A 16,062-nucleotide genomic window follows, 5' to 3' on the forward strand; every position below is an offset into this window, starting at 1 on the left:
GGGGAAGAGGCCTCCTGGGCGAGTCTCCCCGTGCGTGTCGTCTTGGGCTGGTACTTGGTGGGTACCGAAGCCCGGGTACCCAGGTGCTGTTCCTCGGGGCTGGCGGTGCGTCAAACTCACCCGTGAGTTGAGTCGGGGGTTTGTAGCGCAGTGCCTCGGGGCTGACGTCTGGGCTGTACTGGACCTCCTGGTCCAGAGTACGTTGCTGCTGGTCGGGGCTGTACTGGGCCTCCTGGTCCAGAGTACGTTGCTGCTGGTCGGGGCTGTACTGGGCCTCCTGGTCCAGAGTACGTTGCTGCTGGTCGGCTTGACATTCCTCCTCTTCCTCCTCCTCTTCCTCTGCTAGGTCCTGGAGTCTTCTGTTCAGTCTCTCGGCGTGGTCCGGTTCTTCCCGGTTGCTGGGTCTCGTATGGACCGGCCGGGGAGGGGGTTCGGAGACGTGGACAGGATCCTCCTGTTGGCGGGGTCCCGGGTCGCTTGGTCGGGTAGGGGAATGTGTCCTAGACCCTTGTCTTGATGATCTCCGGGAGCTCCGTGCGGATTGAGGGGGTGTCGCCATGGTAATCAATTTGTCCATCAGCTGCGCCTGCAGCCGGTCGCGCTCTGCCTCGCGCTGGGCATGGGCGGCGTCGCGCACTGCTTCGCGCTGTGCATTGGCGGCGTCGCGTTGTGCATTGGCGGCGGCGTGCTGCGCATCGGCGCGGCTTCTCTCAATGTTCTCTTCCGTCTGGAGGCGTCTGGTCTCCAGTCTTATGCGGTCGTCTTCACTCCTTTGTTGCGCCTGGAAGCGGTCTCGCTCGGTTGTAGAATGTTCGCGTTCACTGAGGGCTTGCGCTTGGAGTTGCGCGTGAAGGCGCTCTCGTTGGTCTGCAGCTTGTTCGCGCTCGCTCGTCTGTTGCGCTTGAAGTCGATCGCGTTCGGTGGAGGCTGCCAGGGTGGCGATGAGTGCCTGCGCCAGCATCTTGTCCGCTTCGCTGGGGGAAGACACCGGCGGAGGGGATCGGCTTCTGGCAGTGCTCGTTGGAGATCCGTTCTCCTGTCGCGCTCCGAGGAGGTCCGTCTCCTGGGTGTGCGTCTCTTCTGGTAGTGAGTCGGGTTCCGTCCCTGGAGGGCTTTCTTTATCCTGGAGCTCTCCGGGGACTACCTCGTTGGCGTCGGCGGGGGGTAAAGTCATGTCAGGTCCCTCCTGGTCCCCCCCGTGAGCTTGGTCAGTTACGTTAGAACCCACTAGGGCAGGGCTATTCAACTAAATTGTTCAGGGGGCCACATTGTCAGAAACCCAAGGGGCCAGGGGCCGGACTGCCACGGCGCCTCCCCGTGCTATGAATATATGTACACTTGACACAACACGCAACCACATTTTCACAACTTTTATTTAAAGGGGAACTATTTTACTATTTCTTTCACTATTTGGGCACTTTTACACAATTCCTGTGGGTTTATGGAACACCTCTGTAATTTTTTTTTTAATTCATTGTTTTGTATTTCTAATCAAGTACTCAAAAACAGCATTTTTCTACCTCAAGATCTTAAGCCGTTTTGAGCCTCATGGGCTCCAACCACAGTGGGAACTGTGTGGAAACTCAGCTGATTATCATGCAGTGGTGTCTCTCTGACATCACAAATCAGCACATTTTCAGATGACTCAGTTCAGTGAGGGTGAATATTGTGAGAGGAGAATTGGAAGAATGCGCCAATATGATCATCATAGATCATATTAATATAAGTCCACATAGCTAGGAAACAATGCTAAACACTGAAAAAGGCCATTTATAAGATAGTTCCCCTTTAACTACATTGCAAAAGTAGTATACTTTTCAAAAAAAGTGCTTCATTTATGTGCCACATCTGCAACATCTCCTGCAAAAAGTGCTTCATTTATGACTGTGCAACAACTGCAACATCTCCTCTTCAACATTTCAATATAAAAACAAACAAGTGCATGATGTGCATCTGAACATTCTAACATCAACACTTGAACAAAAAAACACATTTATAGTGCAGCTGAGCTTATGAAAAAGTGCTTAATTTCTGTGCAACAACAGCAAATCACAGCATCTTATTAGCACTTATTGTCGACTCTTAACTCTCAAACATCAGGGGGGTGGGGGGCAGACAGGCCTAGCCTACATACACACATCTAATGAGAGCGATTGCACTTCTTTGACTGGGCAATGGCAGAGAAAGAGGGTTCATAGGAAGTGAGGGCTACCCGCAAACAGTGATGCAAATGCTAATTTGTCAAGGAGGCATGGTTGCTTGTTTTAATGGCATTCATGTGAGAGAAACTGGATTCACAGGTGTATGTTGAGCCAAACATTGTTAGCACAGATATTGCCAGCGTTTTTATTTTGGGGAATGTCTTGACATGAATACACTTTATCTCAAGTGCCTGCTTCAGAGCAGATGATGCTTGCATGTCAATTATTTCAAGTTGCAGGAGACCTTCATCAATGTGAAGTGATGCAAGGAACTCTTGTCCTTTTGTGGAAATAGCAGCTACATTGGCAAATGGGTTGCTCACAAAATGCATCAATTCTCTGGACATGTCAAATTCATCAAATCGACTTGCAAAGTTTTCCCTCAATTTATCAATGAAATCTGTCATTAATTGAGTGACTTTTGGCTCAATTGTGCGTGTTAACGTTGACATGAAAAAAAAAAAAAAAAAAAAAAAAAAAAAAAAAAAATTAAATTTTTTTTAATTTTCATGTAATCTTTGGCGGGCCGGTCAGAATCATCCCGCGGGCCGGATCTGGCCCGCGGGCCGCCAGTTGAATAGCCCTGCACTAGGGTCTCTACTGGCGGGGTCGCCTGTTCGGTAGGGTTTGGCATACTTTTACTATCCGCTTTAGTTATTTTATCCGTATTTAACTTCCTTTTAAAGCTAGGTATTGGACTGACAACGTAGTCCTCTAGGTGAAGAGGTGGCTGCCGTCTGCGCTCCGGGCGATCTAGTTTAGGAGAACCGTTTGTGGAGTGTTCATCATCGGCCATGTTAATATTAATATTATATTAATATTACGCTAATTACCATCCGGGGCTCGAAGGACCAATTGTAACTGAGGGGTACAATTCCCTGACTGTATTATATAAGTATGGTATCATTAAACCACTACTGTCTTATGTACATTACTACTGGCCATACAGTACACAGGTATATGATGAGAACACCTCCACAATGACACGGTTCCACACAAAACTGGGTTTAAGAATATTTATTAGCAGCAATGATAGTATATATAACAATACTTTACGTAGGGTGCGCTTATAATGCAAAAGAATGTGCGTGAGCAAATCAATAACGTATGTCCATTTCTCATATTACGCAGGAGATAATTAATACAACCTGAATCTTAGGAATTATATCTATGGTTCTCTAGTAAGGTAGCGGGAGATACTGGTAGGGTCCCTCCGGTTGTAAGCCAGCAAGGGGAGAGGATTTGTCGGTAGTAGAGTCTGGGTCAACGATGAATAGAGAGACTCCAAGTACAGGAGACGGTGCAATAATCTCTTGATCCGCAGACGAATAACAGCTGTTCTCCGGCATGCAGCTCCACATGGAAGAAAACTAGCCAGCCTCAGGCTTCCTAGAGGCGGGCTCGACGTTGCTCCTCACAGGGTAAATCCCACACAATTGTGGGTGTAGACGATTCTCCGCTCCATCAGTTACAGGACCAAAGCAAATATAATCCAGCAGAAAAGGGCTCTGTAGTCGTCGGGTAGGTTATCCAGTGTACATAATCCACACGGTCCTCGTCTAGGGCTCCTCGGATGAAGGCGCCAGGGTAAGCTGCCCAGCCTGGATAAGCACACTAGCTGGTGCGAGGAAGCATTGGTGATGCTGGTCACTGTAGAACGGTAGCCGCACGATACACTATACCTAAATAGACTATTACTGAATTAATAGAATAGGTCGAACTCGACGGTACAGCGTTAAACTCTGATACTTCAGTTATTAATTCGCACGCGGTCTCAATGCTCTATTTGGGGCCAAACAGGCCTTACTTCACCGCACGTTGTATCGTGGGTGAGGCTTCACTTGGGTAACTCGAACTAGGTTAACTAACTGCTGTATTCACCTGCGCCGTATTTATACGTTAGGCGAACAAACTAGTACCAGCCCTATTCCTGTCTCGTATCCTTGCGCAGAGCCGTTCATGTCCAGGCAAGTCTTTGACGGTGACTTTGAACTAGACCCTGTGGGTATGGCAATGGCGCCTAAGGGACCGCTGTCCAATAGGAGAACGAAATATTATGGTCTGTACTAGGTTTTTTTTTTATCCACTTTTTCTCCCATTTTTCCATATTTTTCTCCCATCCCAATTTCGTATCATCCAATTCAACCCTCCCCTGTCACGAACGCTGTTTCTTGCCTCCCACAAGCCGGCTGCAATGTGGACTAAGTCATACATAGCACAAGTCCCCTCCGGTACTTGAGGTAACAGCAGTCGCATCTTTTCACCTGCGCAGCTCGATCTCTCAGTGTCGAGGAGTAACGCGTGGGAGGCTCACGCTGCCCCCGACACTTCCTGATTCTACTGCGCAGGCGCACCAACCGACTTGTAGGAGTCGCTTGTTCACAACGTTCGATCCTCACCCTTCAGTTTTCCCTCCCCGTAATACGGCCAATGTGTATTACTGCGGACGACCAGCCAAACTGAAAAACAATGTGGAGAGCTGGATTCGAACACGCGAATCCTAGCGTCTCCACACTGGTGGCGAGTGCCTTGCCCACTACACCACCTAGCCGCCCTGGTCTGTACTAGGTTAAAGGGATATTCCGTGTATATGTACAAGGAATACACAAGGGATATCAAACGATATACAAATATTATGCAATATATATCAATCAATAAATATATATATTCGGTTTAATCTGATCCTTCGTAACAAGAAGGTTTTGTAGATGCAGTACTGAATTCTGCCATCCGGACCCATGCAATTTGAAATATTATTATAGAATATGAGGCCTATAAATGACCTTATTATAGCCAACTCGCACATCTATGGATATCTATTGGGTCTTCTCTTTCAAATGGCCGAGTTCAATTTGGATTTAGTATCACCAGGCGTGCATGAAGAACAGAGAATGAAATCTACCGTATTTTTTCTTTCTTTTCTTTTCTTTATTCTTTCTACAGCTCCGCCATTTTGAAACTGATTTCAACACGGATGGTTGCTAAATGTTCACAATAGGGGAGACAAACTAACTGCGCTCCAATATGCCAATAACGTTCAGTTTTGTGGTATATAATCCAGAGAAATAAGAGAAATTAAGAAAATTCATACACACGTAATTTGCTTGCAGGAAGCTAGAATCCGTTGAGCAGTATAGTTTTTCGAAATTCCAACGCTCATTGAGAGCTCTGGATGTCCTCTTCTCATAATGACTACAATCATCATCATTCAGCGACGGCCGCTAATTCAAAATGGCGGATCTCCGCGAAAAATATAACACATTTCTAAAACTAAAATCTCACTAATAACACTTTAACGGTTAAAGTGTTATTAGTGAGATTTTAGTTTTAGAAATGTGTTATATTTAAAGTTTAACCTATTGGTAAACAAACGTATTGCTGAAAATATACACTATGACTGCTGTTGTGACATGGTTAGGATGTTTACTCTTGAATACATTTGAAAATAAACGATAATTATGTCAGACAGTAGAGAGAATGATTTATGACGTGATGTCATTTGCGGTCCGGTACCGCACGGGTGGAAGAGGTTTACACTCAATGTCCGGCAAACAGACTGACCCTTCTGATTGGCTCTGACCCTGAACTATCCCTGATATATCAGTCAACCTACCATAAATAACAAGCTGTGAAAGAGGTAACTCGGCATGAGAGGACACTTCAACATTTTCTAAAAAGGTTCCTCTCTTACACACTTGCTAGTGTGCCATTGGTTAAGATACTGCGTGCCAATGGTTGCCGACCCCTGATCTAAATGAAAGAACCCCACAATTGACTTGAACACCAGCAACCGATTTGGACTTCCGATTTTTCCAGGATGTGGTCGCCGTGTGTCGCAATTACAGCCCCAGTAGCGGGGAGTCCATGAAACAAGAGCCTCTTAACACTTTCCCCGCCAATCATGTTGTACGACGTGTTTCAAGTTCATGCGAATTCTGCCAATCCACGGCGTATGACGTTATTGAGATCATATTTCATATTTTCGACATGGTATTCATATTTCCCTCACGCAGCCTGGTCTGATGCTGTGTGAGCCGGCACAACTCTGCAACACTTCAATACTGCCCCCTGGTGGATGATCGGCGAGTTGCCAAACCGGAAATGGCCGGTTGGATATCGGTGCGTCTCCTAAATCCGTCCGGCCACTCGCATATCATCGCGGGACTCTAGCCACACACCGTGGATATGGATCGCTGCCATAACTCAATAATCGACATGATTTGGGCGTGTATTAGTATTATACAAACCGGAAATGGATCTACTCGATCCCCATCAAATAACTGGGATCTTTTTGCTCCAGTCTCATCGCCCAACGGTAAGAGGAGGCTGACGTCATTTTCATTCATAACACTGCCAATTGTGTTAGTATGAACGACCAGCCAAGCTGATAGCAACGCCGAGAGCTGGATTCGAACCCAGCGTCTCCAGCGTTGATGAATGAATGAATGAATGAATGAATGAATGAAAACTTTATTAACAGATTGCAGAATGGGTACAGTGCAGTACAGCTCAATACATACAATTGTTAAGGGGATGCAGACCAGAGAAAGACTTTCGTCTTGTTTCCACCAGGGTCCCCCATTTCCAATTCATCGTAACATATATGACATACATGACATACAGATAGACAGTACTGCTACATCTATACATTTATGACATACCAGATTTGCAATTACAGTACTGTATTTGTGATACAAAAAGAGTCCAGAAAGAAAAGAGTATATACATTAGGCGTAGAAACTGTACATTGGATTGGGTAGGTGGGGGTGGGACTGTACATTGGAGGTGGTTGGGGGGGGGGGGGGGGGGGGGGGGGTAGGAGTGGGGGGGGGGGGGGGGTGTTGGGTAGGAGTGGGGGGGGGGGGGGGTTGGGTAGGAGGGGTGGGTGGGGGACACTGTATAACTGTACAAACAACACTGTACATTGGATTATGGGACTGTACATTGGACTGTACATTGGAGGTGGTTGGGTGGGTGGGGGGGGGGTGGGTAGGAGGGGTGGGTGGGGGACACTGTACAACTGTACAAACAACACTGTACATTGGATTATTGACAAGACCATACTTGGTAATTTACTGTACATTGGCGGGGGTTGTGTTCGGACATTTACAGGGGCCAGTTTCGAGTTGCAGTCTCCCTTAGGTGTTTTTTGAGAGTGTTTTTGAAAGTGGGTAGTGATTCACATTCCTTTACAGCTTTGGGTAGGGCGTTCCACATTGATGTGGCATAATTGCGAAACGTGTTTAGTCCCTTGTTTGAGCCGAATCTGGGTTTAACATGATTTGTGGAGCTCCCTCTGGTGTTGTGATCGTGGTATTCACTGACCTTTGGGAAGTATTTAGTCATGTACATGGGTACCTTGGTCGTGTAGTGTATCTTGTAGACCAGGCCCATTGCAAGTTGCTGTACTCTGTCGTCTACTCTAAGCCATCCTAGGTTGTCAAAGTGGGCAGGGGTGAGGTGGGTTCTAGGAGTAAGGTCAAGCAGTAGTCTGACCAGTTTGTTTTGAGATGTTTGTAATTTTGTTTTTAGCGCCTTTGAGGTGCTTTGGTACCATGAGGTGCAAGCATAGTCGTAGTACCCTTGAATGAGTGCTCCTGCTAGAGTCTTCAGGGTATTCTTGTTTACCAGTGAGGAGATCCGGTACAAGAAACGAGTTCGTTGGTTGACTTTTTTTATTACATTGGATGCCATTTTGTCACAGGAAAGATTTGCCTCTAGGATGGAACCCAGGTAGGTAATATCTTCTGATGGCGAGCGCCTTGCCCACTACACCACCTAGCCGCCCTTGTTCTGACTTTTAATTAAGGCTGCTTTCAATAAGCAGCTAGGCGCTAGAAGTTTGATATAATTTGCAGTGTGTGCTGGGAGAATCATAAAATCATTTTACATTTGGTAACAGGACTGCATTTTTCATTGTATGTGTTTAACTAATATCCTAGTTCTGTCGAAGCAGTACCCACATCCATGGCAGGCAGAGCACCAGCAAAGACATAACTATTAGTGTCAACCTCAACACTCTTTACTTCAGCTTCCAGTAATCCTGGTGAGAGTCTTTGGGTTTTTTTATAGCCTGCTTCCTTACCTTTGCTTAGGTTACCCAAGACTGGCCCCTCAGGAGCTTGCCTTTTACCACGCCTACAGTGGGGGCTGGCCAATCAGATGTGGTATATACCTGGATCTACATGCATGCTATGATTTCACCTTCATATATTACGGAACTATCCAGCACAAACTGCCAGGCCTAAATCACTGCATTTAGCCTATGCTTTGTGATGGTCACTTGTAAACACTGACAGCAGTGTGAATTGTGGCCTAATGCAATGATTGTCAAAGCTTGCATTGTAGTTGCTTGTGATGCATGGTAGTGGTGCTTTGAAGGTTCTGCACTGCATCACTAGTATGGCTGTCTTACTAATGACAGTGAGGCAGTGTCTCCAGCCTACCACTTGTGTCCCGTGTTTATCCACTACTGCTCTTTATTCTCTGGACAGTTCCTCGTAACAGTTGGGAAATCAAAGCTGACTGCACTGCATTCCACTTTTTCTCCCTGGGTTTCTCAAGTATCTAAATGGCGCATTAAAAGGATTTCCTTTTTTTGGAGGACGTTGTCAGGACCGGCCGGCTTTTGGATACTTCTGAATAAGGCAAAGTTAGCTTTATCCTTTTGCATAGCGGTTGTTTTTATGCAGCCATTAGATCATTTAAAAGTTGAGGCATGGCTGGATCTGGCCAAGAAGGTGGCCATTGTCAAGACAAACACAAAATTACTTTGGTTGATGGTTTTCTGTGATTATAATGTCAGAAATAGTTGATCTATTGTTATGGATTGCTCCTGATGATTTCATACACAAACTTTCTCAGTGGCCCATAATAGTGGTGTGATTTCGGGTTTATGTTAAAAATGTCTTTGCAAGTGATTGCCTGGCCAATTCTCCACACATTTCTATGTTGGGAGGTGGGGGGTGTTAGCATAGTGTGCATTAATAGATTCTGAATTGTACCAGATAGGCTGGAGTTGCTGCCTCTTGTCATTGTATCTTGATGTTGTGGCTAACCATGTTTGCACAGGGCAGCGAGTGGGTCTGTTTGAGCACATCACCAACCAATGCCTGGTCCAAAGCATCTGAGCTGGTGTGTCATTACAAACCAACATTACTAGTTTTGCCCCTTGTGTGTGTGTGCTTGGGAGTGGGCACTGCACTGAAAGCACTTACCTGTTGGCCCACAGGTTTAAGTATAATACCCTACTTAACAGATCTGAGGTCAGCCTCGTGTCCTCCATATCCACTCCTCTTAACATCGGCGTTCAGAGGCAATCTAAGCCTAGATCTGTGCTACCTAGCAAGCTTCACCACGTGATGCTAACTGTCCCTTGTTGCCCCCAGCCTCTTCCCCCAGCCGGCACTGAAAAGTGTGTCCATCGCTGGGAAGGACGACACGGCCAGTAAATGTCGTCCCCCCCCCCAGACAGAGGCGTGGCTCCATTAGGTCGTCTGGGAAAAGATGTGTTTTGCCTTACCCATGTTCAAAAGTCTGGGAAGATCAGGATTTATTGTGATTTGTAAGCTTGCCCTCCTCTCATTCTACCCATCCTCTCTTGTATGAGAATTTTATTTTCATTTTAATTTGTTCTGTTGGATTGAACATGCCCATTTATAGCATGGAAATGTTTTTTAAGACCCCTTTGACCAGTGTTGAAGGAGATACAATGCTTTTTGTCAATTAATGAAGACCCCTCCCCCATCCCTCCCATTTTATGTGTAATAAGCATTGCTTTTAGTATTTGTAGACCAGCTCCATTATAACTAGCTGAGCTAACAGGAGTGACCTTGGGCTGTAAAGGAATCAGTGTCTTTACCCCCTTCACTTAGCTACTTGACCCTATCTTTACCCCCTTCACTTAGGGTAGCTATCTTTACACCCTTGACTTAGCTACTCTACCTATCTTTACCCCCTTCACTTAGCTACTCTACCCTATCTTTACCCCCTTCACTTAGCTACACTACCCTATCTTTACCCCCTTCACTTACCTACTCTACCCTATCTTTACACCCTTCACATAGCTATCTTTACACCCTTCACTTAGCTACTCTACCTTTACCCCTTCACTTAGCTACTCTACCTTTACCCCTTCACTTAGCTACTCTACCCTACCTTTACACCCTTCACTTATCTACTCTACCCTACCTTTACCCCCTTTCACTTAGCTACTCTGTCCCCTACCTTTACCCCTTCACCTAGTTACTCTGTCCCCTACCTTTACCTCCTTCACTTAGCTTACTCTGCACCCTACCTCTCACACACACCCCTCTCCCATTCATCTTCTTTCCACCCCCCCCCCTATAGATCCACCCGGATGAGACGGTGGATGCAGCAATGGATTTGTGAATGGTTACCATGACAACCGCATAAATGGGGGCTTTGGCGGTCGCGGAGCCCCCCCTCGCAATGATAGAGGTGGGCCTGGCGGCTACCGTGGTAACGAGGGCGGAGGCACGTTTAATCAGCCAATGCAAAATGCAGGTGGGGACAACCTATTGTTCCTTAGATTAAAGAGAAAAGTAGCGACTCAACATAGTTTTAGACGCACAGTGTAGTTTAGTCCCAGTGATCCTCCCTCCCTTCAGCAGCTCTAGCCATCATTCTTCATAACTCTACGACTTTTCACTTAGGTGATACGTTTTAGACCAAAGGCAAACCCGGCTGAGGTAATCCTTGGAGAAAGGGAAAGCCGAAGCTACGCTATCGGTAAGAAAATGTTGCCTGCCAGCGTGTGAAACTGTGGACAGGGCTCTTGCTAACCCATCTCGCCGTGTGCTCCGGCTCTAGGTTTTGGCGGCGGTTTAGAAAACAAAGAGGCTGGCTGGGGAGGTCAACCCCGGGACGCAGCGTACAACAGCTTTGGACGCGCCGACAGGGGCAAGTCCGCCTTCAATGACTGCGGGACAGGCTCCAGGGGCAGGTGAGAGTGCGCTCTTGAGTAGCATATTTTGAAGACTTCATCTATTGATCTCCTGTATGCAGGGTATCTGCAGGGGTTTAAAAATGTATTCATTCTCAATTTAAGGCCTTAAAAGTAGGGATGTCCGATATTATCGGCCTACCGATATTATCAGCCGATATTGGCATTAAAATGTTATATCGGAAAGTATCTGCTTTCGAAAAAAAAATATATATATTTTTTACATTTATTTAACCTTTTATCTACCCAGCCAAGCAAGTAAGAACAAATTCAGATATTATTTATTGTCAAAAGTATGCATAATGTTGTGTTAATTCCACGACAAGAGATATGTAATGTTAACACTTTGATTGCCTAAGGCTAAATTCATGATATACCATCCGTTGCCATCTCTATTTGTCTATGGAGAAGTTCCCCTTCTTTGCAGGGCTATAACTTTTTAAATTCTATTGCTAGATTGCCATTATTAGGGCCCATTCAAGGTCCTATATGTATTGTTCATTGTGTAGCAACGTTAAACTTTTTCATTCACATATTCATAGTAAAATATGGTCTAAAGTATAAGTATGTTTTCATCTCTTTCTGCAGCTTTCTCCAGAACGTGATTTATAGCCCCAAATGCATTATATTGATGATGAAATACAGTTTGGTAGGAATCTGTGCGAGATAAAAAATTTCAATTGGACGTACTTCTAGAAGTTTCTACGTATCATCTGATGATGACCGGATGGGCGGGGGATCGTTTATAATTCCGTGGGCAGCGTTATATCATTCATCTAGTGTGGGTGATATGATCATCAGAGCAGTTTATATCGAACACGTTCAAAAATAACGCTGAATCTTACCGTATCTTCCTCGCGCCGTTGGACGATGAGCGTGGAACTGAAATATTCCTATTATGGGATGTAGAAATACGCGATCTATTTCCAGGTTGTATAATAGTATATACGTCCAAATCATGTTGTTTATCGAGTTATTGGCAACGGATCGCTATGTATTGTGTCGAGATCGAGTCCCGGGACCTATAGAGAGTGCCCGGAAGTAATATGGACGATCAGCACTTCATCCACATGACTTCCTGTTTGGCGCTTCTGCCGATCGGCCACCAGATGGCGCTCTTGAACCGCTAGAGGGTTGAGAGGAGGCCAGCACTGTGTCTCAGGGCTGTGGAGGAAAAATATGATTTCGATCACAGATTTTTGAAATATTGATATTAAAGACGAGTTACGGCGTCCTCTGCAACTTGAGCATGGCGGGGAAGGAGGACGCCTAAACACGTTTTCGGCACTTAAAGTGTTAATTACCTGAAATTATTCCGTTTTTTTGGGGGGGAACCCTGCATATATCGGTATCGGTTTATATCGGTATCGGAAATTAAGAGTTGGACAATATCGGTATATCGGTATCGGTAAAAAAGCCAATATCGAACATCCCTACTTAAAAGGTATTAAAGTCTTGCATTTAATTTGTACAGGGGTGTTAAATTCTGGTCAGGGGGGCAAGCCCGGTTGTCGGGAGATTAAATATATGAAATGCTTTTGTATTCAAGTAGTTGTTTTTTTGCGTGGCTACCGGGAGCTTGGTGTGTCTGGTGAGAGCTTGTATCAAACACATGATCATTTTTTATTGGCGCACAACCGCCATCAGTTCAGTGTCCCTATGTGTTTAATTTTTTGCTACTCTGGTTGTGAAATTGGTATTAAAAAGGTCTTGAATGTAACGTGTTGAAACCGGCAGATACCCTGGTCTCCTGTGTGGTTTGTGTAGCGACACCTGTGTAACACCACCTACCTGTGTTCTAGGTATGAGCGCGGAGGTTTGGGCGGAGGCGGAGGCAACAGAGATGACGAGGATTGGTCCAAGCCCACCCCACCCAACGAGCGCCTGGAAAAGTAAGATAAAACCTTAACCACCAGTCTTGCCTCCATGTTGGAAGCCCTTTTCAAGTCACTCTAAACCCTAAACCCCTCCCTTGTCTCCTCCAGCGAGCTGTTCGCTGGCAGCAACACTGGGATTAACTTTGAGAAATATGATGACATTCCCGTGGAGGCGACTGGAGCCAACTCTCCGCCTCACATAGAGAGTGTAAGTCTTAGCTTCCACACGTCCTATTCCAGACGTCATGGTCTGTGATCGAAGTTAATGACTCATTGGAATCGTGGTATTGACGATGTTTCTCTTGTGACATAGTTCCATGATGTTGACATGGGGGAGATCATCATGGCCAACATTAACCTGAGCCGCTACACTCGGCCCACCCCGGTCCAGAAGTACGCCATCCCCATCATCAAGTCCAAGAGAGACCTGATGGCTTGTGCCCAGACTGGTGAGGACCTCTCCTGACTGTTCACGCTTGCTTGCACCCACCGCTACTGGTCATTTGCAGTCGGTAGTAGTATACTAAATGTAGATCCTTACTGGCCCTAGCCCCTTACGTGACTGCGAGCGAGCCTGGGTCTCTACCACAGTCACTCTCACCTAGACTGCGACCATTTGCAACTTAACGTACCAAGCGTGATCACATGGAGCGCGCTGGGTCAAAAATATATCATATATGAATTTCAAAGATACCCAGCGTACAATATGGGTTTAACACAGCTTTACAGTGGGGTCTGGAAGCTCGGAGTTGCTAATAAACAGTTTAAATCATTGTTACAAAACGAGTGGTACTCACAGAGCGAACGTTGGCAAGATGGCGTCTTCTTCTTCTGCCGCTATTCGGCTGCCTGGTGCGCATGCGCTGTGGCACCAATGGCGGAAATGGACGTTCTGTCTGTAAATACCACTCGTTTTGTAACAATGATTTAAACTGTTTATTAGCAACTCCGAGCTTCCAGACCCCACTGTAAAGCTGTGTTAAACCCATATTGTACGCTGGGTATCTTTGAAATTCATATATGATATATTTTTGACCCAGCGCGCTCCATGTGATCACGCTTGGTACGTTAAGTTGCAAATGGTCGCAGTCTAGGTGAGAGTGACTGTGGTAGAGACCCAGGCTCACTCGCAGTCACGTAAGGGGCTATACTGGCCCCATGGCATTGATGGACCGTACTATAAGGCTCTTGAGTTTGTCTGGTTAGTATCGGCGGACGCCATGGGGACTGTAAGCAGGGTTGTTGTTGGGACATGTTTTATATTTGCAACCTGGTCTTCATATTTTAGTAGATGTGAATAATGAAGTGTCCCCATTGCGTTTCAGGCTCTGGAAAGACCGCTGCCTTCCTGCTACCAGTGCTGAGTCAGATCTTCATGGAGGGTCCTGGAGACGCACTGCAGGCTGCCAAGACCAGCGGACATGTAAGGAGAACGGGAGCGTGCCTACGTTCCCACAGCCCTATGCAGGGCTCTACAGTGCGACCATATTGCTCGCATATGCCCCTAGAAATATGTGTGTGCGAACCGGAAAAATCAATTGAAGATGAGTGAAGATTACAGCCTCAGTCGTCCTTTTTATTCCTCCGCTGATAAATCGTTAAAGAACTACAAGTCCCACATTGCACTCAAGCCAACGGTCCAATCACAGTAGAGTGACGTGACTGGTTTCATGGGAAAGAAAGCAAATGACCAATCGGAAGCTCTCATTTTGCTTGTTTACTTCCTGAAAGTCCGCCATTGCGATATGCGAGTTTCCAGAGACATGTAACTTATTCTAGTCTTACCAATAGCAATAGATTTTAGAACACCTAGATTTAGCGATAGCAATAGTAATATAACGTTAATGCAACAAAACGAATGCCTTGCTTTGTTAATCATAACGTTGATGCAGTATGTCGTTGTGCCGCACACAACAGCAGAGGTGGGCAATAGGGTCCAGCTGCAGCGCAGGACAGCCGGAGTGCAACCGGTGTGATGTAATTGGCAGAATCGACTGTCAATCAATGGTCTACCTGACACGCAAACTCATAAACAATGTTTCTGTACTGGAGGTGTACAGTATTTCAATAGGCAACCCTGAAAGGATTATTTTTCTAGAAGAGCAACACTAGCCAAAACATAGGCATTGTATGCATAAAAGGGGCAAAAGCTATTTATTTTTTTTTAATCCACTTTTTCTCCCATTTTCTATATTTTCTCCCATCCCAATTTCGTATCATCCAATTCAACCCTCCCCTGTCACGGACGCTGTTTCTTGCCTCCCACAAGCCGGCTGCAATGTGGACTAAGTCATACATAGCACAAGTCCCCTCCGGTACTTGAGGTAACAGCAGTCGCATCTTTTCACCTGCGCAGCTCGATCTCTCAGTGGCGAGGAGTAACACCCCGACACTTCCTGATTCTACTGCGCAGGCGCACCAACCGACCTGTAGGAGTCGCTGTCCACAACGCCCGATCCCCACCCATCAGTTTCCCACCCCCTAATACGGCTAATGTGTATTAGTACGGACGACCAGCTAAACTGAAAGCAAATGTGGAGCGCTGGGCTCGAACTGACGAGCCCAGCGTCTCCAGCATTTCGTGGCGAGTGCCTTGCCCACTACGCCACGTAGCCGCCCTGGGCAAAAGCTAAAGTTAAGTGACTGTTACTTTTGTAGCAGTAGTTTGATTTGATAGTTTATTTGATAGGGACAGCACATGTTAATGAACATCAAGTACAAAATACAAAATGTAAACATGCAGGGTTGTAGCAAGAGCTAATTTACACCAGGAGACAGCAAACCTCTTTCAATAAATAAATAGCCTGCTTAGGGTAAAAGCATTGTGACAATCAATGATAAAAACAACAATAAAAACAAGAAACAAGTTACATAAACTAAATCAGATTAAAAATGATCACAGTTCTGGTTTTCCTTAAGATGCAGTTTAAGATGGGTCTTGAACATGGAGTATGTGGGGCACTCTAATCACAACTGGTAGGCTATTCCAGTAGTTACCACCCAGAGAACACAGTTTTAG

General features: G+C 45.9%; 1 protein-coding gene across 1 annotated transcript in view; it reads left to right on the forward strand.

Annotated features, from left to right (window-relative positions):
• The window catches only part of LOC311226089 (putative ATP-dependent RNA helicase Pl10), a gene marked incomplete at both ends in the record, with an annotated part of 74,402 nt that overhangs the window by 41,682 nt on the left and 16,658 nt on the right, over nucleotides 1-16,062 (forward strand). Inside the window, 5 exons of the mRNA XM_084311464.1 lie at nucleotides 11,034-11,166; nucleotides 12,969-13,058; nucleotides 13,152-13,251; nucleotides 13,357-13,492; nucleotides 14,369-14,466. Of these exons, the coding sequence (XP_084167590.1) occupies nucleotides 11,034-11,166; nucleotides 12,969-13,058; nucleotides 13,152-13,251; nucleotides 13,357-13,492; nucleotides 14,369-14,466 (557 nt within the window). The remainder of the gene's footprint in view (nucleotides 1-11,033; nucleotides 11,167-12,968; nucleotides 13,059-13,151; nucleotides 13,252-13,356; nucleotides 13,493-14,368; nucleotides 14,467-16,062) is intronic.

The sequence above is a fragment of the Notolepis coatsorum genome (genome assembly GCF_963971535.1).
Source record: "Notolepis coatsorum genome assembly, chromosome: 3".
Classification (NCBI taxonomy): Eukaryota; Metazoa; Chordata; class Actinopteri; order Aulopiformes; family Paralepididae; genus Notolepis; species Notolepis coatsorum.